This window comes from Polistes fuscatus, unplaced genomic scaffold (assembly GCF_010416935.1).
Source record: "Polistes fuscatus isolate 324 unplaced genomic scaffold, CU_Pfus_HIC Scaffold16, whole genome shotgun sequence".
Lineage (NCBI taxonomy): Eukaryota > Metazoa > Arthropoda > Insecta > Hymenoptera > Vespidae > Polistes > Polistes fuscatus.
The window spans coordinates 4,168,016-4,195,384 of record NW_025113064.1 but is presented as its reverse complement, the minus strand read 5'-3'; the positions used below and the strand labels follow the sequence as shown (position 1 = coordinate 4,195,384).

At 37.6% G+C, this 27,369-nt stretch overlaps 2 protein-coding genes and 1 pseudogene across 2 annotated transcripts; all 3 read right to left on the bottom strand.

Annotated features, from left to right (window-relative positions):
- Positions 1-3,738: 3,738 nt before the first annotated feature.
- On the bottom strand, positions 3,739-16,906 carry LOC122514827. Its single transcript, XM_043631905.1, has 2 exons — positions 15,763-16,906; positions 3,739-3,842 (listed from the first exon to the last, which is right to left on the bottom strand). Exon 1 carries the CDS (start codon positions 16,903-16,905, stop codon positions 15,793-15,795), a length of 1,113 nt encoding a protein of 370 aa, XP_043487840.1. The 5' UTR covers position 16,906; the 3' UTR covers positions 3,739-3,842; positions 15,763-15,792.
- On the bottom strand, positions 4,514-5,046 carry LOC122514998 (fructose-bisphosphate aldolase-like). The gene is made up of 2 exons (XM_043632134.1): positions 4,894-5,046; positions 4,514-4,759 (listed from the first exon to the last, which is right to left on the bottom strand). Exons 1-2 carry the CDS (start codon positions 5,044-5,046, stop codon positions 4,514-4,516), a joined length of 399 nt encoding a protein of 132 aa, XP_043488069.1.
- LOC122514829 lies at positions 4,517-5,704 on the bottom strand (annotated as a pseudogene).
- Positions 16,907-27,369: the final 10,463 nt, after the last annotated feature.

Genomic DNA, 27,369 nt, shown 5'->3' with positions numbered 1-27,369 from the left:
AGAAATCGGCCCTTTTTTTCGTCCGCGAAAACTATATTCAGTGTTATGAACCGCAATATTCTTGGAAAATCTTTCGAAATAAAGGCTGAAAAGAGAATACAGAGGACTATCTATATTCTGAGAGCACTTATAGATCGGGAAGCTTGCTATAAAGGCCAGCGAAAAAAAAGTACCCTAAAACTCGAAAAAATTTCACTCCCAAAATCGCAACGATCATTTTTCGGCAAAAAAATCGAATTCTACGCGAAAAATGCTCAAAACATATCGAAAATCGATGATTTTTCATCTTTTCCGAAGAGTTCGTGACAATGTGTACAAAGAAATCGGCCCTTTTTTTCGTTCGCGAAAACTATATTCAGTGTTATGAACCGCAATATTCTAGGAAAATCTTTCGAAATAAAGGCTGAATAGAGCATACAGAGGACTATTCTATAGTCTGAGAGCACTTATAGATCAGGAAGCTTGCTAGAAAATTTTTTGATAAAATACGAAAAAATTCTCAGGAAGCGAAAAAAAGTACATAAAACTCAAAAAAATTTCATTCCCAAAATCGCAACAATCATTTTACGGCGGAAAAACATCGAATTCTACGCGAAAAAGGCTCAAACATATCGAAAATTGATGATTTTTCATCTTTCCGAAGAGTTCGTAACAATGTATACTGAAAAATCGGCCCTTTTTTTCGTTCGCGAAAACTATATTCAGCGTTATGAACCGCAATTTTTGGAAAATCTTTCGAAATAAAGGCTGAAAAGAGCAAGCAGAAGACTATTCTATAGACTGAGAGCACTTATATATCGGTAAGCTTGCTAGAAAATTGTTTTGATTAAATACGAAAAAATTCTCAGGATGCGAAAAAAAGTAGCCTAAAATTCGAAAAAATTTCACTCCCAAATCGCAACGATCATCTTTCAACGAAAAACCATCGAATTCTACGCAAAAAATGCTCAAAACACGTCGAAAATCGATGATTTTTCATCTTTCCGAAGAGTTCGTGACAATGTGTACAAAGAAATCAGCCCTTTTTTTCGTCCGCGAAAACTATATTCAGTGTTATGAACCGCAATATTCTTGAAAATCTTTCGAAATAAAGGCTGAAAAGAGCATACAGAGGACTATTCTATAGTCTGGGAGCACTTACAGATTGGGAAGCATGTAAGAAATTTTTTCGATAAAATACGAAAAAATTCTCAGGCAGCGAAAAAAAAGTAGTCTAAAACTCGAAAAAATTTCACTCCCAAAATCGCAACGATAATTTTTCGGCGAAAAAACATCGAATTCTACGCGAAAAATGCTCAAAACACGTCGAAATCGATGATTTTTCATCTTTCCGAAGAGTTCGTGACAATGTGTACAAAGAAATCAGCCCTTTTTTTTGTCCGCGAAAACTATATTCAGTGTTATGAACCGCAATATTCTTGGAAAATCTTTCGAAATAAAGGCTGAATAGAGCATACAGAGGACTATTCTATAGTCTGAGAGCACTTATAGATCGGAAGCTTGCTAGAAAATTTTTTCGATAAAATACGAAAAAATTCTCAGGCAGCGAAAAAAAAGTACCCTAAAACTCGAAAAAATTTCACTCCTAAAATCGCAACGATCATTTTTCTGCGAAAAAACATCGAATTCTACGCGAAAAATGCTCAAACATGTCGAAAATCGATGATTTTTCATCTTTCCAAAGAGTTCGTGACAATGTGTACAAAGAAATCGGCCCGTTTTTTTCGTGCGCGAAAACTATATCAGTGTTATGAACCGCAATATTCTTGGAAAATCTTTCAAGATAAAATCTGAAAAGAGCATACAGAGGACTATTCTATAGTCTGAGAGCACTTATAGATCAGGAAGCTTGCTAGAAAATTTTTTGATAAAATACGAAAAAATTCTCAGGCAGCGAAAAAAAGTACCCTAAAACTCGAAAAAATTTCACTCCCAAAATCGCAACGATATTTTTCGGCGGAAAAACATCGAATTCTACGCGAAAAAGGCTCAAAACATATCGAAAATCGATGATTTTTCATCTTTCCGAAGAATTCGTGATGTGACGTCCCAGATGGGGTTGTCAAAAAGGAGTAAGAAACAATTTTCAATTTCCCTTTTTCCCGGTCAATCTTTTCCAGAATTTACTCGGTTAGGAAGAGTGCCCTGTTTTGAGTCAATCCGTGGAGCCGGACTTTACTCGGGATCTGGGCAAAAGGAACTTTTATCCCAAAATAAGTAAAATCTTTTACTTACCTTGGGGCTGCTGCTCATAGGTGTTGAAATGGTTGATAGATGTTGATTCCGTCAGTGATTTGGATTGACTTCCCTGATAATAATTGAGGATTTTGCCAACAGGATTTTAATTCCAATTCACAATACACGATATTAGGTAAAAACAAATATATTCTAAATAACAGTTGATATTAAAAATTATACACTGAGTTTACACAACTTATGTTCGCAATATTAGAAAGAAAACGACGTGTCACAGAGCAAACGTAACTTAACGCAGTATATCAAAGATGCGAGAACGTAACCTTATATAATAGTTGTACAAAAATATTCAAGATTTATATCTTAAAAGAAGAGTTGATGTTTTATAAGTATAAGGTTTGTCGATAGACTAAAGAAAAAGAAACTATAAAAAGAAGAAATTATATCGAGTAAGAACTATAAATGAGCAAGTAACTATTATAAATGAACCATAATGAGCAAGAAACTATAATAAAATGAACCATGCGCTTAAATCTTTTCCCACTTTTATACTTTCTCTCCTATATTTAAATATCGTAGTTAGCTACAGATCACGTGATCGCCGTGCGATCACGCGATCACGCAAACACGCGCTTTTCATTCTTGGATCACGTGATCAGCGTGTTCTCTTTTATTTTCTTATATTTGACTGAAATATATATATGTGTATATATGTTACAATGAAGGTTGAGAACACTTACGCGATCCGCGCGCGATCACGTTTTCTTCATGCTTGGATCACGTGATCGACGTGTTTACGACTACGTACGCAAAAGGAATAGATCACGTATCGGCGTGTTTATTAATAGACAAAGAAAAGGGAATGGATCACGTGATCGGAGTGTTCTCTTTTAATTTCTTATATTAATCTTCAAATATATATATATATATATATTAAATATTATAAATATAATATATAAATATAATTAAATAATTAATTATTAATTATATTAAATTAAAATATAATATAATTTCATATAAATACATTATATTATTATATAAAATATATATATATATATATATAATATGTGTTACGATAAGAGTTGAGAACACTTACATATCGCGTAAAGTCGTCGTTAAGACGTTATACATGGTTGTTTACGAACGACTATTTCTAAACTCTTACTTTATTAAATTTTGTTTTTATACTATTATTAGCATATATATATAATACTAAATTATATATATATATATAGATATGTATGTGGGAAGGGAAATTAGATAAAGGGGCTATGAATTAAGATATGAATATTCGAGAACGATCATTGCTAAATATATCCGTATTTCAAGGAAAAACAAAGTTGTTTGTCAGTTAGGAAGGGATAGAAAAAATTTAAGAAGAAACGTTAAGATAGGAATATTGGGGAACTATCGTTGCTAAATATATACGCCTTTAGGAAGCAAACAGCTATTATTGTATCAGATTAATTTGTATTCACATTAAAACATTCTATTCAACTTTATATTGGAATCCTACATGTATATATATTAATAATATTTTATTATTAATATATTATTATTCTTTCTTAATATTAAAACGATGGTCATTCATGGAAATGCCTATAAAGTTAACAAATCGGGTAAACGTCGTCACTAGGACGTGACACCTCCCCCCTTAGAGAGAAGCAGGGAATTTTGTTTTTGTTAATTGTCGGAAAACATTTCCGTTTATTCCCATAATTTTTGGCTAATTAATTCAGTGTAAAGAAATATTTTTTTTAAATTTATCTAAATTTTCTTATGTATAAAGTTCTATCTTTTCGGTTATTCGAAAAGTTTTTGACGAGAAGAAAAAAAAAATATATAAAATAAACATTCCTATGTTTCGACATCAATATGTCAAGTATATATTTATAAATTAGTACGAACTTCTCGATTTATTAATCCAAGTAATTCTTTGAATTGCTGATAGACGCATTTCTTATATATATATTATTAATCAATATTATTATATTTATGTAATAATCTAATACGATATATGAATATTATGTGAGATAAAACATGTCACACGCACACATATATATATAAGAATATTTATAAAAATTAACAAAAGCAAAATGAACTGATGTAGTATTAGTCGATTATAAGTATATGCTAGAACTTATGTAATAAAGTATAATTATAGAATCATACAATAATAAACGAAAAACTCAAATATTATTGTTCTATATTATCAATAGAAAATTTCAAACGAAATATATATGGCAATATGATTCACAATGAAATAGTATAGCAATTATAATAAATACTACTTGCAAAATTTTTTTTTTTTTTTTTTTTAATATGCGTGATTTGCTACGAAAAGTGCAGCATCGCCGGCAGCATCTGTGAAACTTCCCGCGTACTGGCCAAGTGCCGATTCGCCGTTGGCCTTAGTCCTCTTGATAAGTTCTTCCTGTCCAGCTGTTACTTGATCGTTCCTGTTACCTTCTTGAGCGGTGGACAATCCGAAGAAGAGGCCTCGGTGAACTTGAATGCCATCAGGAAGGATTTCGGGCTCAACAATCGGTACGATTCTTGCGCTCTGACAAATTGAAACGTAACGAGCGAAAACATTTGCGTTTTCTAAAAAAAAAATGGCAAGTTCTTTTTAGGCGTATGCTTTGTAATTTTAAGAACGCATCTCCACTTGGCGAAATGACAGCTATCCTTCTGTACTGGACGCAACGTGCTTGGAGGTGAACTATCTGGAGTGGTTATCGGTGAACCCAACAGTGTAGCTGGTAAAGATTTACTTCCTTTATTTAGATTTATTTCTTCTTCGACCAGTGTCACAGAAGATTGTGGTTTGTTAAACTTATTAGACATCATTTGGTTAGCTACATGAACAATGGATTTTCCACAAAAAGCTGGTTCACCATTAAATCCATCATCAGTTCCTTCAGATTTAGCTGGTTTTACGTTTCCAGTTAATGTTTAATAACTTGAAAAGGTACATTCAGTCCACCATCTCTTGACGAAAGTTTCTTCTGCATTCAATGTCCAAAATCACAATTTCTACCATTGGAGGTCGTCTAATCCCTGAGTCGTACATTCATCGTTTGTAGCAAAGAGTAGCACGACACCCTTATCAACCTTGATTCCAGGAATGATGTTACGTTGTTTCAAAAGCTCTAAGAATAGCGTACCGTTATTAGCCTTCTGATATAGAGTCTCATGGAACAGAATCACACCGGAGATATGTTGTCCAATGACGTCCTTTGCCGCAGTAAAAATGTAATTGTCTGTATGTTCTACGGTTATCCTCATTGTTCTCTATAATGATGTCCTTTAGGCGTTTACCGTTCGTGGTCGTAGATTCGTCAGCAGCGAGAATTCCTTTTTAGGAGCTACGATCTGTTCAGCAATCCTCTTCTCTTCTTCCTTTAGCTTAGGAACGGCCTTGATGTACATTTTATCTACCATTTTTTTTATTATCACGATGGATTTGACTGTCGTTATCGAAAATATGCACAAACGTTATTAATTTACGTTTGGAAAGAGAATGCTTATTTTTTACAAATTTTAACTTTATCTTTGTGGACGATTCTGCTTCCATTCTTATAACTAATTCTTACATTATTTCTCGGAAGCACTTCTAAAATTTGGTAGGGGCCAGAGTATTGGTTACCAAGTTTAGTGGTTGGTTGTTTTAAAAGGTAAATGTTTTGACCAACCGAAAGATTCTGACCTCGAGCATTTCGATCGTAATATATTTTTGATTTGATCTTAGCTCCTACCAAATTTCGTCTTGCAACAGTCTGAGATGTTTTAATTTTATTAACTAGATCTAAATAATACTCTAGGTATGTGCTGTCTAATGCTACATTTGTATGTATGTCTGCGGAAGGTATGTTTGCTTGTTTTGCAAAAACTAGTTCGTGAGGGGTAAATCTAGTTCCCTCGTGCGTACTGGTGTTGTATGCAAACATGGCGTGTGTTAACCATTTATCCCACTCGCTCTTTTTATTTATATAATGTTTTAAATATTCCACTAGAACAATGTGAGATCTTTCTAGTGATCCATTCGACTGAGGATGGAACGCCGTAGTTTTTATTTGTTTCAAATTATACTGTTTAGCTATTGCCTTTAAAAGCGAACTAGTAAAGTTTGTTCCCTGGTCAGTCAATATGGATCGTGGTGCCCCGAAAACATTGCAAACATTATGGACTAATCCTTCGGCAATATCTATGGACGTAGTTGTTTGTAATGGTATGGCAATGAAATATTTAGTGAGTGCGTCTTGTATAGTAAGAATATATCTATTTCCTGATTTCGTTTCAGGGAGTGGTCCGACTATGTCCATAGCTATTTTGTCGAATGCCGCTCCCGGCGTATCGGTAAGTACCATTGGTTCTTTGGACTTTACTCTTACTAATTTTTTTAACTGACAACTTGTACAGTTTTTGATAAAATCACTTATGTCCTTTTTTAAATTTGGCCAATGATACTTATGCCGAATTTTATTATACGTTTTTGTGACGCCTTTGTGTCCACCAATAGGCGAGGAGTGGCATTCGGCAAGGATGCCCTCTCGCAGTTCTAACTTAGGAACTAAAATTTGATTTAAACAGATAGTAATGCAGCAATTTTCTGATTCAAACGTGTTACATAAATTCTTTTGAATCCGAGGCCATAATATGCCGTCTAAGCTTTGTGTCTTGGCGATGCTTACAGATTTTAAGTCGAGCTCTCGTACTACTGAGAGCAAGGAACCAATTGCTTCGTATATCGTTTCCAATTTTGCACTGTTTGCGATGTTTTCCTTTATAGGGATAATTATTAATTTATGTTTCCCAATGTTAGTTACTTTGGCACGAGCTAAAGTCAAATCTTTTACATGTGGAATAAGTTTTGTTTGTTCTAGTAGTTTAGCACCAGTATCGCAAGGTGTGCCGTCTAAATCGGTAAATATTACAATATTGTCGTGCCTTAATTGTAGAGAGTCTCGTGAGACTCCTACATTTTTTGTTATCATATTTAAGTTATTGTTTGTTCTTGGTTGTGTCTGTGGAGAGTATAGTCGTTCGTAGTCACTAGAGTTTTCACTGTCTGTATTTTCGTCCTCTAGTGTTGGTGTTGCTAAACGTGACGTGTTGTCGAGGTCATCTGTGCCGTTAGCTGTCACGTCGGGGTCACTGTCCTCGTTATCCGTCATCGTGTCCTTAGTTTCAAAATGAACGGTACTATCGTCGGAATCGTATGTGTTTATAGGAAGTACTTTTTTAGTTTCTATCGGATTTCGTGATAGAGCGTCAGCGTTAGCATTCGCAGTTCCTGGCTTATAAATGATTTTGAACGTATACTCAGCCAATTTCAGACTCCACTTAACTAATCTTGATGTCGGGTCTTTTACCGACTTTAGCCAAACTAGTGGTTTGTGATCAGTTATGAGGGTAAATTCTCGGCCGTACAAATATGGCCTAAAATAATTCGTAGCGAAAACTATTGCCAATAATTCTCTTTCAATAGTTGAATAATTCATTTCAGCTTTATTTAAAATTCGCGAGCAATAGGAGATGGGTAAATCCTTACCGACGGGGCCTTGACTCAACACGGCGCCGATTGCATAACCGGATGCGTCCGTTGTGACGTTAAAAGGCAAAGAGAAATTTGGATATTGTAAAATTGGTTCTTTGCACAAGGCATCACGCAGTGAGCAAAATGCGTTTTCATGGGTGGATTCCCATCTGAATAAAGCCTCCTTTTTAAGTAAATCTGTTAGAGGTTTTGCTACTTTTGAAAAAGCTGGTATAAATCTTCTGTAATATCCAGCAAGACCTAAAAATTGGCGAATTGATTTAATATTGTTGGGACGCGGAAATTCTTTCACTGCTTTTAATTTTTTTGGATCAGGCTTTACGCCGTTTTCTCCTATAATATGGCCCAAATAAGCTACTTCTCGTCTGAGGAATTCGCATTTATCGGGCTGCAGTTTTAGATTTGCTATACGAAGACAATGCGCGAGTTTATTAAATTTCGCTTGATGCTCATTGAGTGATCTCGCGTAAAGAACCACGTCGTCCAAATATACAAACATTTCTTCGCCTTGTAAACCGGTCAAGACATGGTCCATTAACCTCTGAAAGGTTGCTGGAGCGTTTTTTAAACCAAATGGCATTCTATTAAATTCATAATGACCATGCGGGGTCGAGAAGGCTGTCTTGGCGCGGTCATCCGGATGCATTTCGATTTGATGAAATCCGGATTTCAGGTCAAAAGTAGAAAAATATTTTGCCGCGCCGAGTTGGTCAAGTATCTCCGTAATATTTGGTATAGGGTACGCATCTCCTACCGTTTTTTCGTTAAGATTCCTATAATCGATCACCATCCGCCACTTTGGGTTACCTTTTGAGTCCGACTTTTTCGGTACTATCCAAATGGGTGAATTATAAGGTGAAAGAGATGGTCTTATTATGCCATCGTTGAGCAACTCCGAGGTTTGTTTCTTTACTTCTTCCTTATGTATTGGCGGAAATCTATATTGTCTGGTGTGCACCGGAATGTCATCGGTAGTAATTATTCGATGTTGTAAAAGGTTGGTGCAACCAAGCGGTTCGCCAGGAAGATGAAAAATATCTGCGTTTTTGTCTAATAATTTGGAAACAGATTCTGCCTCTTCTGTATTTAGGTGATCAAGGCGAAGGAGTGCTCTAACAGAGTCTGGTCTGGAGAAGGTTGGAGTTTTAGGAGATTCTTGAATTTTACTTGTTTCAGTTGGATCAGCGCAAGGTGATTCGGATATATTATAAAGGGTGTGCAAGCATTCGTTTAAGTTATCAACTTCGGATGTGGATTTATAGGAATCACATGGTAAATTTGGAAGAGTTCCTATACTATATGCCAAGAGTTCCAATTTTGGAGTTTGTAGTGAAACAAATCTCGAAGTTGTATTGATGAGTCTGAAATAGGCTTTTCCATCTATGTTTTCTACCAGTGCTTCGCCGGCATAAATTCCCTTTGGAAGCTGTATTCGCGGAATATAACCATCTTTAACATCGGCGTTTATAACGTGGCAGAAAATTACCCTTGAAGTTCTAGGTGGTATGCTAACCTTGTCGCCGACCGTAAATGGAATTTTTTTATTCTTTACTATAAGCACTTCCTTGATATAGTCGACATTTGTCGGAATGGAACGAAGGAACTCGTTGCCTAATATTCCATCTGTAGAAATAGGGAAGTGATTGTCTATTACGTGAAATGTGGTCTTCTCTCCGAAAATAACGAGTTCGACAGTACCTAACGTTTTTTGTGTGTCGGGAGAGATACCAGTCAGTTGAACTATTCTTTTGTGTTTATAATTGTCTTTTTAGTTAAATTTTTTATTTTAATTAAGTTAATATCTGCGCCTGTGTCTATCATAAGTGTCACTGCTTCTCTCAACCGTGGAGAAGTCGCGGTGACACATGGAGCCGTCCAAATATTATTTCGTCTTATGTGTTTGATTTCGACGGGCCCGCTTTCGGACTTGGGCTTCGTGGACGCTCCTTGGGAGTGGGGGAGCGACGCGCGTCTTCGTCCGCGCCCCTTTTCAAGTTTCCCGAATTGAGATTCTCGATTTTATATTTAAGTTTTCTACACTCGAGAATTTGGTGCCCAAAGTTTTTACAATACTGGCATTTCTTTAATGGGGTCTTTTTCTTGGAAGGAGACCTAAATTTAGTAGGGGATCCAGGCTTACTAGGAGGTTTTTGCTCGGAATTGGAAGGGAAAGGATACCCATTCTTTTGCCAACAATTGCTTTCCAAATGCCCATCTCTTTTACAATAATTACAGTTAATAGTACTGTTAATTGGTCTGACGTTCGCGACGCGATTTTTATTTATCGAAATACCTAACTTATCGTCTTCCTCTTTGATCTGTTTGTCTATTTTAAGGAGGCAGATTAAGACTTCGTCAAAGTTATTATATCTTTCAAATCTTAATTCTGTTTTATAGTCCCGAGGCAGACCCCTAATGAATGCGTCTAATCCTTCTTTCTCGATTGCTATTTCCATCCCGTGTTCTAAACGCCCTGACTCTTTCGCCGCTTCGTCTAGAACCGACTGGGTGAGTTCTCTTACTCGTCCAAAATAATCGAGCGCGTGTTCGCCCGGTCTCATAAATTCCGTAGAGAGCTTTCCCCTATAATAACTTGATCCGCGGGAAGGCAGAAATGCGTCTTTTAGTCTATCAATAAGGTGTTCTACTCTATCGACCTTAAGGCCTTCCGTTACTAGGTATGCATGACCATTAAGTCTTGAAAGGAGTAGTCTAGTGAGAGACGCTTCTACTTCGGGTGAATAACCTGCTGGTAATGAATCAAGCGCGCGCCGACACGCCCTACAAAACTGCGTTACGGTGATGTTGTATCCGTCGTACTTTGGGACATTTTCTATATATTCCCGTAATTTTAAAGAGGAATTTGACAAATGGGAAGGGGGAGCAAAAGGAGCTATTCTTTTCATATTTCTAATTTCATGCCTTAAATCCTCGATCTCTCTTCTTAATTCGCCTTCACTATCAAAGTCAGGTGTTAGCGTTCTCCGTCTTGGAACTGGAGCTGGAGAATTTGGACGTGGAGAAACTAAACGTGGAGAACCAGGGGTAAAAGTTAAAGGGACGAAGGGGTCCACCGGAGGATCAGAACGTTCGAAACCACGAAAACCTGGCATATTATCGCCTAAGGATCTTCTGATCTCTTCTTCCTTTAACGCGAGTCTCCTCTCTCTAAGTTCTAGTTCTAATTCCCTGTTACTGAGTTCTTCCTGTTTTCTAAGTGTTTCTTCTTGTGTTTTACTGAGTAAATCCTGAATATTCATTATTTCTCCATCTTTTTACGCATAGCGGAATCCATCTCGCCAGAACGATTGGGGTATCCGGTCTACTTTTTCTTTGCTCTTGAGACATTTTGAATTTTATAAATAAAAGTTACGGTTTCTTAAAAAAAAAATGAGAAAAAAAAAATTGACAAGTTAAATCTCCTATCAGGCAACCGAATTTATTTGCGATCTATCTATTAGCTATCCCACCGCTGCCACCAGTTTTTGCTTCCTGTGACGTCCCAGATGGGGTTGTCAAAAAGGAGTAAGAAACAATTTTTAATTTTCCTTTTTCCCGGTCAATCTTTTCCAGAATTACTCGGTTAGGAAGAGTGCCCTGTTTTGAGTCAATCCGTGGAGCCGGACTTTACTCGGGATCTGGGCAAAAGGATCTTTTATCCCAAAATAAGTAAAATCTTTTACTTACCTTGGGGCTGCTGCTCGATAGGTGTTGAAGATGGTTGATAGATGTTGATTCCGTCAGTGATTTGGATTGACTTCCCTGATAATAATTGAGGATTTTGGCCAACAGGATTTTAATTCCAATTCACAATACACAGTTTACACAACTTATGTTCGCAATATTAGAAAGAAAACGACGTGTCACAGAGCAAACGTAACTTAACGCAGTATATTAAAGATGCGAGAACGTACCCTTATATAATAGTTGTACAAAAATATTCAAGATTTATATCTTAAAAGTAGAGTTGATGTTTTATAAGTATAAGGTTTGTCGATAGACTAAAGAAAAAGAAACTATAAAAAAGAAATTATATCGAGTATGAACTATAAATGAGCAAGTAACTATTATAAATGAACCATAATGAGCAAGAAACTATAATAAAATGAACCATGCGCTTAAATCTTTTCCCACTTTTATACTTTCTCTCCTATATTTAAATATCGTAGTTAGCTACAGATCACGTGATCGCCGTGCGATCACGCGATCACGCAAACACGCGCTTTTCATTCTTGGATCACGTGATCAGCGTGTTCTCTTTTATTTTCTTATATTTGACTGAAATATATATATATGTGTTATATATGTTACAATGAAGGTTGAGAACACTTACGCGATCCGCGCGCGATCACGTTTTCTTCATGCTTGGATCACGTGATCGACGTGTTTACGACTACGTACGCAAAAGGAATAGATCACGTGATCGGCGTGTTTATTAATAGACAAAGAAAAGGGAATGGATCACGTGATCGGAGTGTTCTCTTTTAATTTCTTATATTAATCTTCAAATATATATATATATATATAAATATTATTACAATATATAAATATAATATAATAATATAAATATAATTAAATTAAATTATTAATTATATTAAATTAAAATATAATATAATTTCATATAAATACATTATATTATTATATAAAATATATATATATATATATATGTGTTACGATAAGAGTTGAGAACACTTACATATCGCGTAAAGTCGTCGTTAAGACGTTATACATGGTTGTTTACGAACGACTATTTCTAAACTCTTACTTTATTAAATTTTGTTTTTATACTATTATTAGCATATATATATATACTAAATTATATATATATATATATAGATATGTGTGGGAAGGGAAATTAGATAAAGGGGGGCTATTATATATGAATAAGGAAGAATTGCTAAATATGTATTGTCAGAAAAACAAGTTGTTTGTCAGTTAGGAAGGGATAGAAAAATTTAAGAAGAAACGTTAAGATAGGAATATTGGGGAACTATCGTTGCTAAATATATACGCCTTTAGGAAGCAAACAGCTATTATTGTATCAGATTAATTTGTATTCACATTAAAACATTCTATTCAACTTTATATTGGAATCCTACATGTATATATATAAATATATTTTATATTAATATATTATTATTCTTTCTTAATATAAAACGATGGTCATTCATGGAAATGCCTATAAAGTTAACAAATCGGGTAAACGTCGTCACTAGGACGTGACACTAGAAAGCTTCCCGATCTAGTGCTCTCAGACTATAGAATAGTCCTATTATGCTCTTCTCAGCCTTTATTTCGAAAGATTTTCCAAGAATATTGCGGTTATAACACTGAATAGTTTCCGAACGAAAAAAACCGATTCTTTGTACACATTGTCACGAACTCTTCGAAAGATGAAAATCATCGATTTTCGACATGTTTTGAGCATTTTCGCGTAGAATTCGATGTTTTTTCGCTGAAAAATGATCGTTTGCGATTTTAGGAGTGAAATTTTTTCGAGTTTTAGGGTACTTTTTTTCGCTGCCTGAGAATTTTTTCGTATTTTATCGAAAAAATTTTCTAGCAAGCTTCCCGATCTTAAGTGCTCTCAGACTATAGAATAGTCCTCTGTATGCTCTTTTCAGCCTTTATTTCGAAAGATTTTCCAAGAATATTGCGGTTCATGAACACTGAATATAGTTTTCGCGAAACGAAAAAAAGGGCCGATTTCTTTGTACACATTGTCACGAACTCTTCGGAAAGATGAAAAATCATCGATTTTTGACATGTTTTGAGCATTTTTCGCGTAAGAATTCGATGTTTTTTCGCCGAAAAATGATCGTTGCGATTTTGGAGTGAAATTTTTTCGAGTTTTAGGGTACTTTTTTTTCGCTGCCTGAGAATTTTTTCGTATTTTATCGAAAAAATTTTCTAGCAAGCTTCCCGATCTATAAGTGCTCTCAGACTATAGAATAGTCCTCTGTATGCTCTTTAGCCTTTATTTCGAAAGATTTTCCAAGAATATTGCGGTTCATAACACTGAATATAGTTTTCGCGAACGAAAAAAGGCCGATTTCTTTGTACACATTGTCACGAACTCGTTCGGAAAGATGAAAAATCATCGATTTTCGACATGTTTTGAGCATTTTTCGCGTAGAATTCGATGTTTTTTCGCCGAAAAATGATCGTTGCGATTTGAGTGAAATTTTTTCGAGTTTTAGGGTTTTTTTTCGCTGCCTGAGAATTTTTTCGTATTTTATCGAAAAAATTTGACGTCCAGAAGAGGACTGCCAAGGAGCAAGAACATTTTAGATAATTCTCCGATCCGATACCGACTTTCTTGCTGTCTTCTCGGCAAAGAGAATAAATGCCCTATTTTGGGTCAGCCTGTAGAGCCAGTACTTTACCCGGGATCTGGGCTAGAAGCGGAACTTAACTCTTTAATGTAAGAGATGACAACTTACCTTGATGTTAATATTGCTCTATGATTTTACGGAATCCTCGGAGTGTGGTCCCCTGTGCTGATTTCCGGAGCTCCTTAATTCCAATTGTGCTAGTGTTGAATTTTGAAGATAGGTACAAGGAATCAGGTGCAAAAGGAGCTTAGTTGTTGGTTCGAAACAATTCCAAAAATTTTAGGTAAAATAACAGTATATTCTTAAGTAAACTTTAACAATAAACAACACAAGGTTATGCACAGTATAACTCACAATACGAACACAGACAATAGCAAATGTAGAACTTTTATAAATGTAAAGATTAAGAAACAATTATCGAAAAACTCGTTTACAAACGTAGCAAACTTAGTAATAGATGTCGAATTCAATAACAGATGTCGAACCTAATAGCAATTGTCATACTACGAAACAAATATCGAACTTAGTCGACGCAGAAATAGTAGACAAAGGTTCGACGCGAAACACTCGACTTACGGTGTTAGGTCTTACTGATCGACTCACGGTAACAGATATTAAATTGTAAAAACCGTCAAAATTACTAAGGTTCACGCAATAGACTAATTTATGAAGCGAACTAATCAAAGTATTGTAGTAGACTTTTTATGTGTTTTAAGTATAATGGTTGCCGGTAGACTGCCGGCGAGGAGTCTCTAAGCTCCCCACGTCGAGTCCCGTACGGCCGAGTGGGAGGTACCCCCACTCGCGCTAAATGCTTCCTCCACTACCGACTTTTACCAACCCGTGGGAAAGGAATCTGCTGATCTTTTAAGTTTGCACGTGTGAATAAATATTAGTTACAATCAAGCTCTAAACTGCTGTCGTCAGCTGGGAATGGAATTTGCCTCGAAAAAATATCATTTACTATCAAGCGCTAATTCCCGGTAGCGACTAAAGTATCAGGTTACTATCAGGCAGAAATTCCCAGAACTGCACGTGCGCCTTATACTTGAGCCAAGAGATTTCCTTTCATTGCACGTTTGCTTTATTACGACTGTGGGAATTTTATGTTCCAGCTAACATTATTACTTTATATAAATGTTATTAACTATTTGTTCTATTAATTAATAATAACTGTTAAAATTTATTCCCAATTAAAAGAACAACAAAATATATAACAACGTTATCTGCAGCAACCATTTAATTAAAGATGAATGCAAACAGCAATTGTTATATCAACCAAATGTTAATAACAAGTGTCGGTAATGTAGGAGCACGAAGTCGGTATTACAGACTTCCACTTATCGACAGACCTGCTTACCGACCCTATTGGTAGGTAAGGTAGGTTTTCACATGAACGACAATTGATCTGTACCATTCTAATTTCCATATGCTAACAAAAATGCAAATATCGATGGTCGTTCATGAGAGTACTTATTAGATAAAAGTGCAAATTATACAATATGTAGAGAAAAACATCGCGTACTAAAATATTAGAATACAAAACAATATAGATACAAATTCGTTAATGAAGAAAAAGCAAATATTAACGCTAAATATAGAATTATGACAAAATTCGATTTACTATAAATACTTGAATTTTCGAAATTAGTTGTCACTATGACGTGACACCTCCCCCCTTTAAGAGAAGCACGTAGGAATTCATTTTCTACTGCTTCGTAAAGAGCGAAATTTCTGAAGGATTTCGTCGTCCGCATAAAACCGCAATTGCTTACCGGGTGATTCCTCGGTTTGCGAGCTGCTTGTAGCCGTAGTTGGTTGATTGCTATCGGCTAAACTGTTTACTGTTTCGGACTGCTCCGTGGTGATTTCACGGAGTTCGGTTTCGGTTGATGCAGCTCGGCGATCCTTACTGTTCTTTAACTGGAGAAGTAGGCCCGTTATTGAGCCCCAAATAGCGCCCAATAGATGGATGCTCCACCCATATACCGTGTGTAGGGCGTAACCACGCAAGATGGAATCAACGACCAATTTTATTATTTTAAATATAAATATTACTCCTAGTATTGCCGCACTGACTGACCCGAATTTCAAAAGTCCGTTCCACACTTTCGAGGTAACACTTTCCGCAAATTTGTTAAATTCGTTCTTACTCACAAAGTTCATAAAATTTAATGTTTCTGTTTGCACTTTTTGACCGGTTGCCCCCCTGGCAATATTGTTCAGTATAGAGGGCTGTTCTATAGGGAACATTACGTGGTCCCTAAGATTGTCCAGATCCGCCTGTGTGTAAATACCACTGGTTGCCAAGGATCCCGCGTCGGTATATTTCCACAACACTTCCGTGTCTGGTTCCAAAATTTGCGGATCCTTTACGTAAGTTGGCTTTGGCAGCAACTGGTACCAAACACCTTCAACCAGATATTCTTGTGGTAGTAGTGCGCTGCAGGATTCTTCGGTGCCCTTACTTACCAAAATTCTGGATTTTGGTTTAAGGAACATGCTGGTGTTTTGATATGTCACTGGGAGTTCACGATAACATTCTCCCGCGTGTCTAACCTTTACAGGAACCGGTGTGCATTTGATAATATGTGCAACTTCACCGCCTATCACTGCCATGTATCCTGGTTTTTTCATTACTGTATACGCAAAGACATCAGGAAGGATCGCGGCCAAGGCTAACGCATTTCTGATTACTTGCTGTTCCAGATTACATCTTTGTTGTAGTACACTGTGGTATAGAGCTTCCAACTGGTCACGATGATGCCTTTCAACATACACAAATTTCGAGTTCACGTAGGCGAACAAATCCATATTGTTAGGTGTTATTTTCGCTTTGATGTGAACGTTCTTCCCCGCTGTGTTTCTAAAATGAACAGCTTCGGATGTTCTGTCGTGATCAAACTATACCCACAGAGATGGTGTTCTTCCTTGCCCATTAATGCGAAAGTCGTATCCCCCTCTGTCACCGTATACATTGTTGACAGTAGTGAAATGGTAACAGGCGAAACTATTTTTGTTGCTGTGCCTTCGTATAAAGCTGTGTATTGTTCGAAGTTGCACGCCGATTTAGGAATTATTGTCCAAAATGCACTCCCGTTTTCGTCCGTGAGGCATGTTCCTTCCGAAAAGGTGCACCGCACATTTCCCCGTAGTGAGATCACATTATCCTTCACTCTCACTGTTCCCGTATATGTTCTTATATTTGTTCGTACTACACTTTGCACTACTACACCGTCCCATGTTCCGTCGGTATCTGCGTATTGTGTGCCGAGGCACTTACCGTCGGTGGCTATGGAGCCTGCTAACGTAACACTCCGAAAATCGGTCGTATTTACTCGAAGTCCAGTCAATTGAGTGAACGAATTTAAAGAAAGTGTACCGGTATTAATAATCGATTTGCAAACGTCGGCAGACACGTCCATCAGATATACGCGGCGCCCGTTATGAACAGCTGATATATGCGAGCTCATGCCGCAGTAATAAATGACACGGTCAACTTCAATCCGACACTGGTATACCGGTGTTGTATCGTAGTCAGTCAGCTGCAACAGCTGTATGTACGTCTTCGTCTTATTGGGTGTTGTGGTGGGGAGATTGCAGTCCCCCGTCTCCAGCGGTGACACAGATGTTATATTCGCAGCTGTCCCGCCGCAATCGTAACCCAACAATGCGGAAGCTATGGTGACGTAACCGATGATGATGCAGCAAAGTTCGGAATGCATCCTTTCTGTTGCAGATGTACAGGTCTTTACAAAAATTTCTTATAATAGATTCATACAAAGGTTATATATGTGATAATTATGCAAGAATTGTCCTAATTTTTATTTCTAGTTAATTTAACTTTGTCTCGATGGACAATCCTACTTCCATTTTTATAACTAATTTTTATGTTATTATTACGTAGAATCTCTAGAATCTGGTGGGGGCCAGTGTACTGGTCTCCAAACTTAGAAGTTGGTTGTTTCAACAAATAGACGTTATTTCCGACCTCAAGTTTTTGGCCGCGAGAATTTTGATCATAATAAAATTTGGATTTTATTTTTGCGCCCACCAGGTTCCTTCTTGCTATTTTCTGAGCTGACCTAATTTTATGAACTAAATCTAAATAGTATTCTAAATAGGTATTCTCTAGGGCAACGTTCGTAAGCACCTCTCCCGAGGGAGCATTCGCTTGTCTTCCGAATACCAATTCATGAGGTGTGAACCTAGTTCCCTCATGTGTGCTAGTATTGTATGCGAACATAGCATGAGTGAGCCAATTATCCCACTCGCTCTTCTTACTAATAAATTGTTTTAAGTATTCTATTAATACAATGTGCGAACGCTCAAGTGACCCATTTGACTGTGGGTGAAATGCTGTGGTTTTTATTTGCTTACAACGGTACTGTTTAGCAATTGCCCTTAGTAAGGAGCCTGTGAAATTTTTCCCTTGATCAGTCAGAATTGAGCGTGGCGCTCCGAATATATTACAAAAATTATGGACCATGCCTTCCGCAATATCAACTGATGTAGCTGTCTTCAGAGCTACTGCAACGAAAAATTTTGTTAGTGAATCCTGTATGTGAGAATATATTTATTGCCCTTTTTTGTTTCCGGAAGTGGTCCAACAATGTCCATGGCAATTTTGTCGAATGCCGCTCCTGGCGTATCGGTTAGTATCATTGGCTCCTAGACTTTATTCTAACTAATTTCTTTAATTGACATCCTTCGCAATTTCTAATGTATTCTTGTATGTCTTTTTTCATATTGGGCCAATGATACTTCTGCCTAATTCTGTTATAAGTTTTTGTTACACCCTTATGTCCACCGATAGCCGAAGAGTGGCATTCTGCAAGAATGTCATTACGCTTTTCCTGTTCTGGGATTAGAATTTCATTAAGACAAATTACTATTTTGCAAATTTCAGATTCAAAAGTATTTTGAAGTTTCCTTTGGACGTGCGACCATGGGATGCCATCGATATTATTTGTCTTAGAAATACTTACAGATTTAAGTCCCAATTCGCGGGTAACAGAAAGTAAAGCGCCAATTGCTTCTACCAGAGTTTCGAATTTTGTAGAGTTCTCAGCTTGTTCCTTTATAGGTATTATTACTAGTTTATATTTTCCGATGTTAGTTACCCTAGCTCGAGCTAACACTAAATGTTCTGATTTCGGGAGCCGTTTGGCTTTATCCAAAAGTTTGGCGCCATCGTCACAAGGTGTACCGCTAAGATCCGTAAATACTATCAAGTTATCTCGCCTTAAATGCAGAGAGTCCCTTGTCTCGAATATATTTTCCGTTATCATTCTTGAACGCATATCTACTCTCGTCGGTGTGTACGGAGAAAACAATTTATCGTAGTCAGCTGAGTCACTGGCACTCTCGACGTCAGAGTATTCATTGTCTGTTTCTGTTATCTTAGCGTCAGCTGTCGAGGGTAACGTCACGTCGAGATCGTCTGTCCCGTCAGCTGTTTCGTCGAGGTCATAGTCTTCGTTTTCTGTTAATGCGCGTCTGACATTGAACCTAATAGGGCTGTCGTCCGAATCGTCCGCATATACAGGGAGTACGCTCCTCGTCTCCACTGGATTTCGGGATAAGGCATCTGCGTTAGCATTAGCAATTCCAGGCTTATACACAATTTTGAACGAATAGTCAGCTAACTTCAAACTCCATTTTACGAGTCTCGAAGTCGGATCTTTAATTGACTTGAGCCAAACTAGCGGTTTGTGATCAGTTATCAGAGTAAACTCTCGCCCGTATAAATAAGGCCTAAAATAATTTGTCGCATATACTACTGCCAGAAGTTCTCTTTCAATTGTAGAGTAGTTCATTTCTGCTTTATTCAAAATTCGCGAGCAGTATGAGACAGGCAGATCCTTCCCGACAGGACCTTGACTCAAGACGGCACCAATTGCATAGCCGGATGCATCTGTTGTTACGTTAAAGGGCAAGTTAAAATTTGGAAACTGTAGTATCGGTTCCTTGCACAATGAGTCCCTTAACGAGCAAAATGCATTTTCTTGGGTACTTTCCCAGCGAAATAAAACATCCTTTTTTAATAAATCTGTCAATGGTTTAGCAACCTTAGAAAAGGCAGGAATAAACCTTCTATAATATCCGGCAAGTCCCAAAAATTGTCGAACAGATTTAGCGTTTTTCGGTCGCGGAAATTCTCTGACAGCGTCTAATTTTTTTGGATCAGGTTTAACACCGTTCTCCCCGATGATGTGTCCCAAATAGATTACCTCCCGCCTTAAAAATTCACATTTATCGGGTTGTAACCTCAAATTGGCCTTACGGAGTCTTTGCGCGAGTTTATCAAATTTTGCTTCATGCTCGCTAAGTGACCTTGCGTAAAGAACGACATCATCCAAGTAAACAAACATTTCCTCGCCCTGTAAACCGGTCAAGACATGATCCATCAACCGTTGAAAAGTTGCTGGAGCGTTTTTTAAGCCGAATGGCATTCTACTAAATTCAAAATGACCGTACGGGGTCGAGAACGCTGTCTTTTCTCGGTCATCCGGATGCATTTTAATTTGGTGAAATCCGGATTTCAAATCAAATGTCGAAAAATATCTTGCCGCGCCGAGTTGGTCTAATATTTCGGTTATGTTAGGTATAGGATAAGCGTCTCCTACTGTTTTTTCATTTAAATTCCGATAATCGATCACCATCCGCCATTTGGGATTTCCTTTGGAATCCGCCTTTTTAGGTACAATCCATATTGGAGAATTGTACGGTGAGAGAGATGGCCTAATTATTCCGTCTTTCAGCAATTCAGATGTCTGTTTCCTAACTTCTTCCTTGTGAACCGGAGGGAATCTATATTGTTTTGTGTACACCGGAACATTGTCACTAGTAATGATCTTATGTTGCAAAATATCGGTGCATCCAAGCGGTTCGCCTGGCAAATGGAAGATATCAGCGTTTGCTGCAATTAATTTTGAAACAGATTCAGCCTCTTCCGTATTCAAATGTTCGAGACGGAGGAGGGATTTTACGGATTCTACTCGAGAGGGTGGTAAGGTTGATTCAGATTTCGGATCACCCCTCTTCGGAGTTTCATTAGCGGAGGTGGATGCAAAAATGGTATGTACATAATGCAAATATTCGGATTGATCGGGATCGCAGATTTCGGACAAAGGATCGGAGTTATTTGGTGCAGAATTCGGAAGAGTACCTAGACTATAATCAAATAATTCCAATCTCTGAATTGCTAAAGAGACAGGTTTCGAAGTCGTGTTTATTACCTTAAAATATGCTTTCCCGTTTTCGTTTTTAACTAAAGCTTCACCTGCATAGACTCCAGGTGGGAGCTGTAACTGAGGGATATATCCCTCTTTTACTTCAGTATTCGCGACGTAGCAGTAGCAAATTTGAGACATTCTTGAAGGAATGCAAACACTCTCGTCTGTGACAAACGGAATTACCTTTTCGCGAAATTTAAGACATCCACTAGTATAATCAATGGTAGCAGATTTTGATTGTAGGAACTCGGTTCCCAAAATACCATTCGATTGAATAGGGAAATTTCCTTCTACTAAGTGGAATTTAACGTCCTCCCCAAATATGCGAACCTTGGCAGTGCCAAGCGTGTTATGTCTGTCTTGGGAGATACCCGTTAACTGTACTGTCTCCGTAGCGTCTGTTTCTGTCGATTTACGTAGTACGTTAGATTTTATCAAATTGATTTCCGCGCCAGTGTCGATCATCAATGTCACGGTGCCAGTCAGTTCTTGAGAGGTACCAGTGACACATGGAGCCCTAATAACCGGTTCGTACATTATTTGCCTGATTGCGACTGTTCCGGTTTCGGTTGCGGAGATCTTGGACGCGGTTTGGGAGAGGGGGAACGGCGTGCGTCCGCCGCCGGACCCTTCCCGTCGTTTCCCTGGTTCTGATTATTTCGTTTATCATTATTATATTTTAGTGATCGACACTCGTATTTCCAATGGCCTAATTTTTGCAATAATTACAATGACCTTCTCTTCGTTTAACCGATTTATTAGATGAATTTGATGGACTTGGTGAATTTTTCCTGACTTTCTTTTTAGCCAGCAATTGTTTTCCTTATGACCCTGCTTTTTGCAGTGATTACAGACTATTATTTCCTTAATTTGTCTGATATTCGCGACACGGCTCCTATAAGTAGGAGAAGCCGTTCTTTTTGCGTCGTCTTGAATTTGTTTGTCAATTCGCAGCAAACAAATTAAGGCTGAACTAAAATCGGTATACCGTTCGAATCGCAATGCAGTTCGGTAATCTGACGGAAGACCGCGAATGAAGGCGTCAAGGCCTTCCTCTTCTATTTTGCGCTCAACAGATCGTTCTAAACGCCCAACCTGCTTCGATTCCTCATCAATTATTGACTGAGTTAGACCACGGACGCGACTAAAGTAATCAAGAACGTGCTCCTTTGGCTTTTTAAACTCGGTTGCTAGTTGTCCGCGATAGTAATTCGTCCCGTGTGCTGGCAAGAAAGCATCCTTCAGCCGATCTATTAATTGCTCTACTTTAGTTATTTTCAGATCCTCTACAACAACGTATGCGTGTCCGTTTAATTTTGAGATAAGCAGCTGGTTAGTGAAGTTTCTGTTTCGGCAGAATAACAAGCGGGCAAAGAATCAAGAGCTCTTTTACAAGCTCTCGCAAACTGAATAACCGAGATGTTGTGACCATCGAACCTCGGTACCGCTTCCACAATTTCACGCAATTTAACCGAAGCATTCGTTGTACGCGGAGAGGAGAGGGCGGACGAGATGCAGCAACTACTCCCCTCAATAAATCTAATTCACGCTTTAGTCGCTCATTTTCTGTTTTCAAATCGTTACTATTTGGCAAAGGAGTAACGATAGTTTGACGCGGTGGAACAGGCCGTGGAGAACTGGATGGCGACAAATTTGGTGTTCTTGATATGGTGATAAATGAGTCTACCGGAGTTCGCGATCGTTCAAATCCTCGAAAGCCGCCAAAATCTTCGCCCATAGACCTACGAATTTCTTCTTCCCTTAATTCTAGTTTACGTTCTCTATGTGCTAACTCTTTTCTTTTATTTTCAATCTCGCTCTCTCTCCTGTCTAGTTCCTCCTGTCTTTTATAACTTTCCAACTGCAACTTATTTAACTGTTCTTGGAACAAAATGATTTCTTCCATTCTTTTCCTTATTAATAATTCCTTTTCCGCTAATTCATCATTGAATCCACCCATCGCCCCGTCAGAGATGGGAGAATCTGTTCTAACGCGTGTACGGTCTGTTGCCATTTTAACTACTATGAAATATTTTCTTTTATATGTGAATTATAGCAATGATCCCACACTGAGGATTCGAGCTAAATTAGGTTAAGACTCTCACTTCCCTTTTTCTATCCCACCGCTGCCACCAGTTTTTGCCTTCCTGTGACGTCCTAGAAGAGGACTGCCAAGGAGCAAGAACAATTTTAGATAATTCTCCGATCCGATACCGACTTTCTTGCTGTCTTCTCGGCAAAGAGAATAAATGCCCTATTTTGGGTCAGCCTGTAGAGCCAGTACTTTACCCGGGATCTGGGCTAGAAGCGGAACTTAACTCCTTTAATGAGTAAGAGATGACAACTTACCTTGATGTTAATATTGCTCTATGATTTTACGGAATCCTCGGAGTGTGGTCCCCTGTGCTGATTTCCGGAGCTCCTTAATTCCAATTGTGCTAGTGTTGAATTTTGAAGATAGGTACAAGGAATCAGGTGCAAAAGGAGCTTAGTTGTTGGTTCGAAACAATTCCAAAAATTTTAGGTAAAATAACAGTATATTCTTAAGTAAACTTTAACAATAAACAACACAAGGTTATGCACAGTATAACTCACAATACGAACACAGACAATAGCAAATGTAGAACTTTTATAAATGTAAAGATTAAGAAACAATTATCGAAAAACTCGTTTACAAACGTAGCAAACTTAGTAATAGATGTCGAATTCAATAACAGATGTCGAACCTAATAGCAATTGTCATACTACGAAACAAATATCGAACTTAGTCGACGCAGAAATAGTAGACAAAGGTTCGACGCGAAACACTCGACTTACGGTGTTAGGTCTTACTGATCGACTCACGGTAACAGATATTAAATTGTAAAAACCGTCAAAATTACTAAGGTTCACGCAATAGACTAATTTATGAAGCGAACTAATCAAGTATTGTAGTAGACTTTTTATGTGTTTTAAGTATAATGGTTGCCGGTAGACTGACGGCGAGGAGTCTCTAAGCTCCCCACGTCGAGTCCCGTACGGCCGAGTGGGAGGTACCCCCACTCGCGCTATGCTTCCTCCACTACCGACTTTTACCAACCCGTGGGAAAGGAATCTGCTGATCTTTTAAGTTTGCACGTGTGAATAAATATTAGTTACAATCAAGCTCTAAACTGCTGTCGTCAGCTGGGAATGGAATTTGCCTCGAAAAAATATCATTTACTATCAAGCGCTAATTCCCGGTAGCGACTAAAGTATCAGGTTACTATCAGGCAGAAATTCCCAGAACTGCACGTGCGCCTTATACTTGAGCCAAGAGATTTCCTTTCATTGCACGTTTGCTTTATTACGACTGTGGGAATTTTATGTTCCAGCTAACATTATTACTTTATATAAATGTTATTAACTATTTGTTCTATTAATTAATAATAACTGTTAAAATTTACTCCCAATTAAAAGAACAACAAAATATATAACAACGTTATCTGCAGCAACCATTAATTAAAGATGAATGCAAATAGCAATTGTTATATCAACCAAATGTTAATAACAAGTGTCGGTAATGTAGGAGCACGAAGTCGGTATTACAGACTTCCACTTATCGACAGACCTGCTTACCGACCCTATTGGTAGGTAAGGTAGGTTTTCACATGAACGACAATTGATCTGTACCATTCTAATTTCCATATGCTAACAAAAATGCAAATATCGATGGTCGTTCATGAGAGTACTTATTAGATAAAAGTGCAAATTATACAATATGTAGAGAAAAACATCGCGTACTAAAATATTAGAATACAAAACAAATATAGATACAAATTCGTTAATGAAGAAAAAGCAAATATTAACGCTAAATATAGAATTATGACAAAATTCATTTACTAAAATAATTTTCGAAATTAGTTGTCACTATGACGTGACATAGGAGTTACGGTTTCGTAAATAAAAAATTCTCAGGCAAAAAAAAGTAGAAAACTCGAAAACATTTCGAGTATGAACTAAAATCGACGAACATATTTTTCGGCGAAAAATCGTAGTACGCGATGCAAACATGTCGAATAAAATGACCATGCGCTTAAATCTTTTCCCATTTTTAACTTTCTTCCTATATTTAAATATCGTAGTTAGCTACAGATCACGTGATCGCCGTGCGATTTACTATAAATACTTGAATTTCGAAATTAGTTGTCACTATGACGTGACATGGTTTAAAAAACGCTCCAGCAAACCTTTCAGAGGTTAATGGACCATGTCTTGACCGGTTTACAAGGCGAAGAAATGTTTGTATATTTTGACTACGTTGTTTACGCGAGATCACTCAATGAGCATCAAGCGAAATTTAATAAACTCGCGCATTGTCTTCGTATAGCAAATCTAAAACTGCAGCCCGATAAATGATATTCCTCAGACGAGAAGTAGCTTTTGGGCCATATTATAGGAGAAAACGGCGTAAAGCCTGATCCAAAAAAATTAAAAGCAGTGAAAGAATTTCCGCGTCCCAACAATATTAAATCAATTCGCCAATTTTTAGGTCTTGCTGGATATTACAGAAGATTTATACCAGCTTTTTCAAAAGTAGCAAAACCTCTAACAGATTTACTTAAAAAGGAGGCTTTATTCAGATGGAATCCACCCATGAAAACGCATTTTGCTCACTGCGTGATGCCTTGTGCAAAGAACCATTTTACAATATCCAAATTTCTCTTTGCCTTTTAACGTCACAACGGACGCATCCGTTATGCAATCGGCGCCGTGTTGAGTCAAGGCCCCGTCGGTAAGGATTTACCCATCTCCTATTGCTCGCGAATTTTAAATAAAGCTGAAATGAATTATTCAACTATTGAAAGAGAATTATGGCAATAGTTTTCGCTACGAATTATTTTAGGCCATATTTGTACGGCCGAGAATTTACCCTCATAACTGATCACAAACCACTAGTTTGGCTAAAGTCGGTAAAAGACCCGACATCAAGATTAGTTAAGTGGAGTCTGAAATTGGCTGAGTATACGTTCAAAATCATTTATAAGCCAGGAACTGCGAATGCTAACGCTGACGCTCTATCACGAAATCCGATAGAAACTAAAAAGTACTTCCTATAACACATACGATTCCGACGATAGTACCGTTCATTTTGAAACTAAGGACACGATGACGGATAACGAGGACAGTGACCCCGACGTGACAGCTAACGGCACAGATGACCTCGACAACACGTCACGTTTAGCAACACCAGCACTAGAGGACGAAAATACAGACAGTGAAAACTCTAGTGACTACGAACGACTATACTCTCCACAGACACAACCAAGAACAAACAATAACTTAAATATGATAACAAAAAATGTAGGAGTCTCACGAGACTCTCTACAATTAAGGCACGACAATATTGTAATATTTACCGATTTAGACGGCACACCTTGCGATACTGGTGCTAAACTACTAGAACAAACAAAACTTATTCCACATGTAAAAGATTTGACTTTAGCTCGTGCCAAAGTAACTAACATTGGGAAACATAAATTAATAATTATCCCTATAAGGAAAACATCGCAAACAGTGCAAAATTGGAACGATATACGAAGCAATTGGTTCCTTGCTCTCAGTAGTACGAGAGCTCGACTTAAAATCTGTAAGCATCGCCAAGACACAAAGCTTAGACGGCATATATGGCCTCGGATTCAAAAGAATTTATGTAACACGTTTGAATCAGAAAATTGCTGCATTACTATCTGTTTAAATCAAATTTTAGTTCCTAAGTTAGAACTGCGAGAGGGCATCCTTGCCGAATGCCACTCCTCGCCTATTGGTGGACACAAAGGCGTCACAAAAACGTATAATAAAATTCGGCATAAGTATCATTGGCCAAATTTAAAAAAGGACATAAGTGATTTTATCAAAAACTGTACAAGTTGTCAGTTAAAAAAATTAGTAAGAGTAAAGTCCAAAGAACACAATGTATACTACCGTAGCGCCGGAGCGGCATTCGACAAAATAGCTATGGACATAGTCGGACCACTCCCTGAAACGAAATCAGGAAATAGATATATTCTTACTATACAAG

Excerpts from the sequence above, each read along its gene's own strand:
- LOC122514827 (XM_043631905.1), bottom strand. The coding sequence starts at position 16,905 with ATGGATTTGTTCGCCTACGTGAACTCGAAATTTGTGTATGTTGAAAGG.
- LOC122514998 (XM_043632134.1), bottom strand. The coding sequence starts at position 5,046 with ATGATGTCTAATAAGTTTAACAAACCACAATCTTCTGTGACACTGGTC. Across the intron at positions 4,760-4,893 it reads CTCCAAGCACGTTGCGTCCA|AGCGCAAGAATCGTACCGAT; the intron begins GTACAGAAGGAT and ends TCAATTTGTCAG.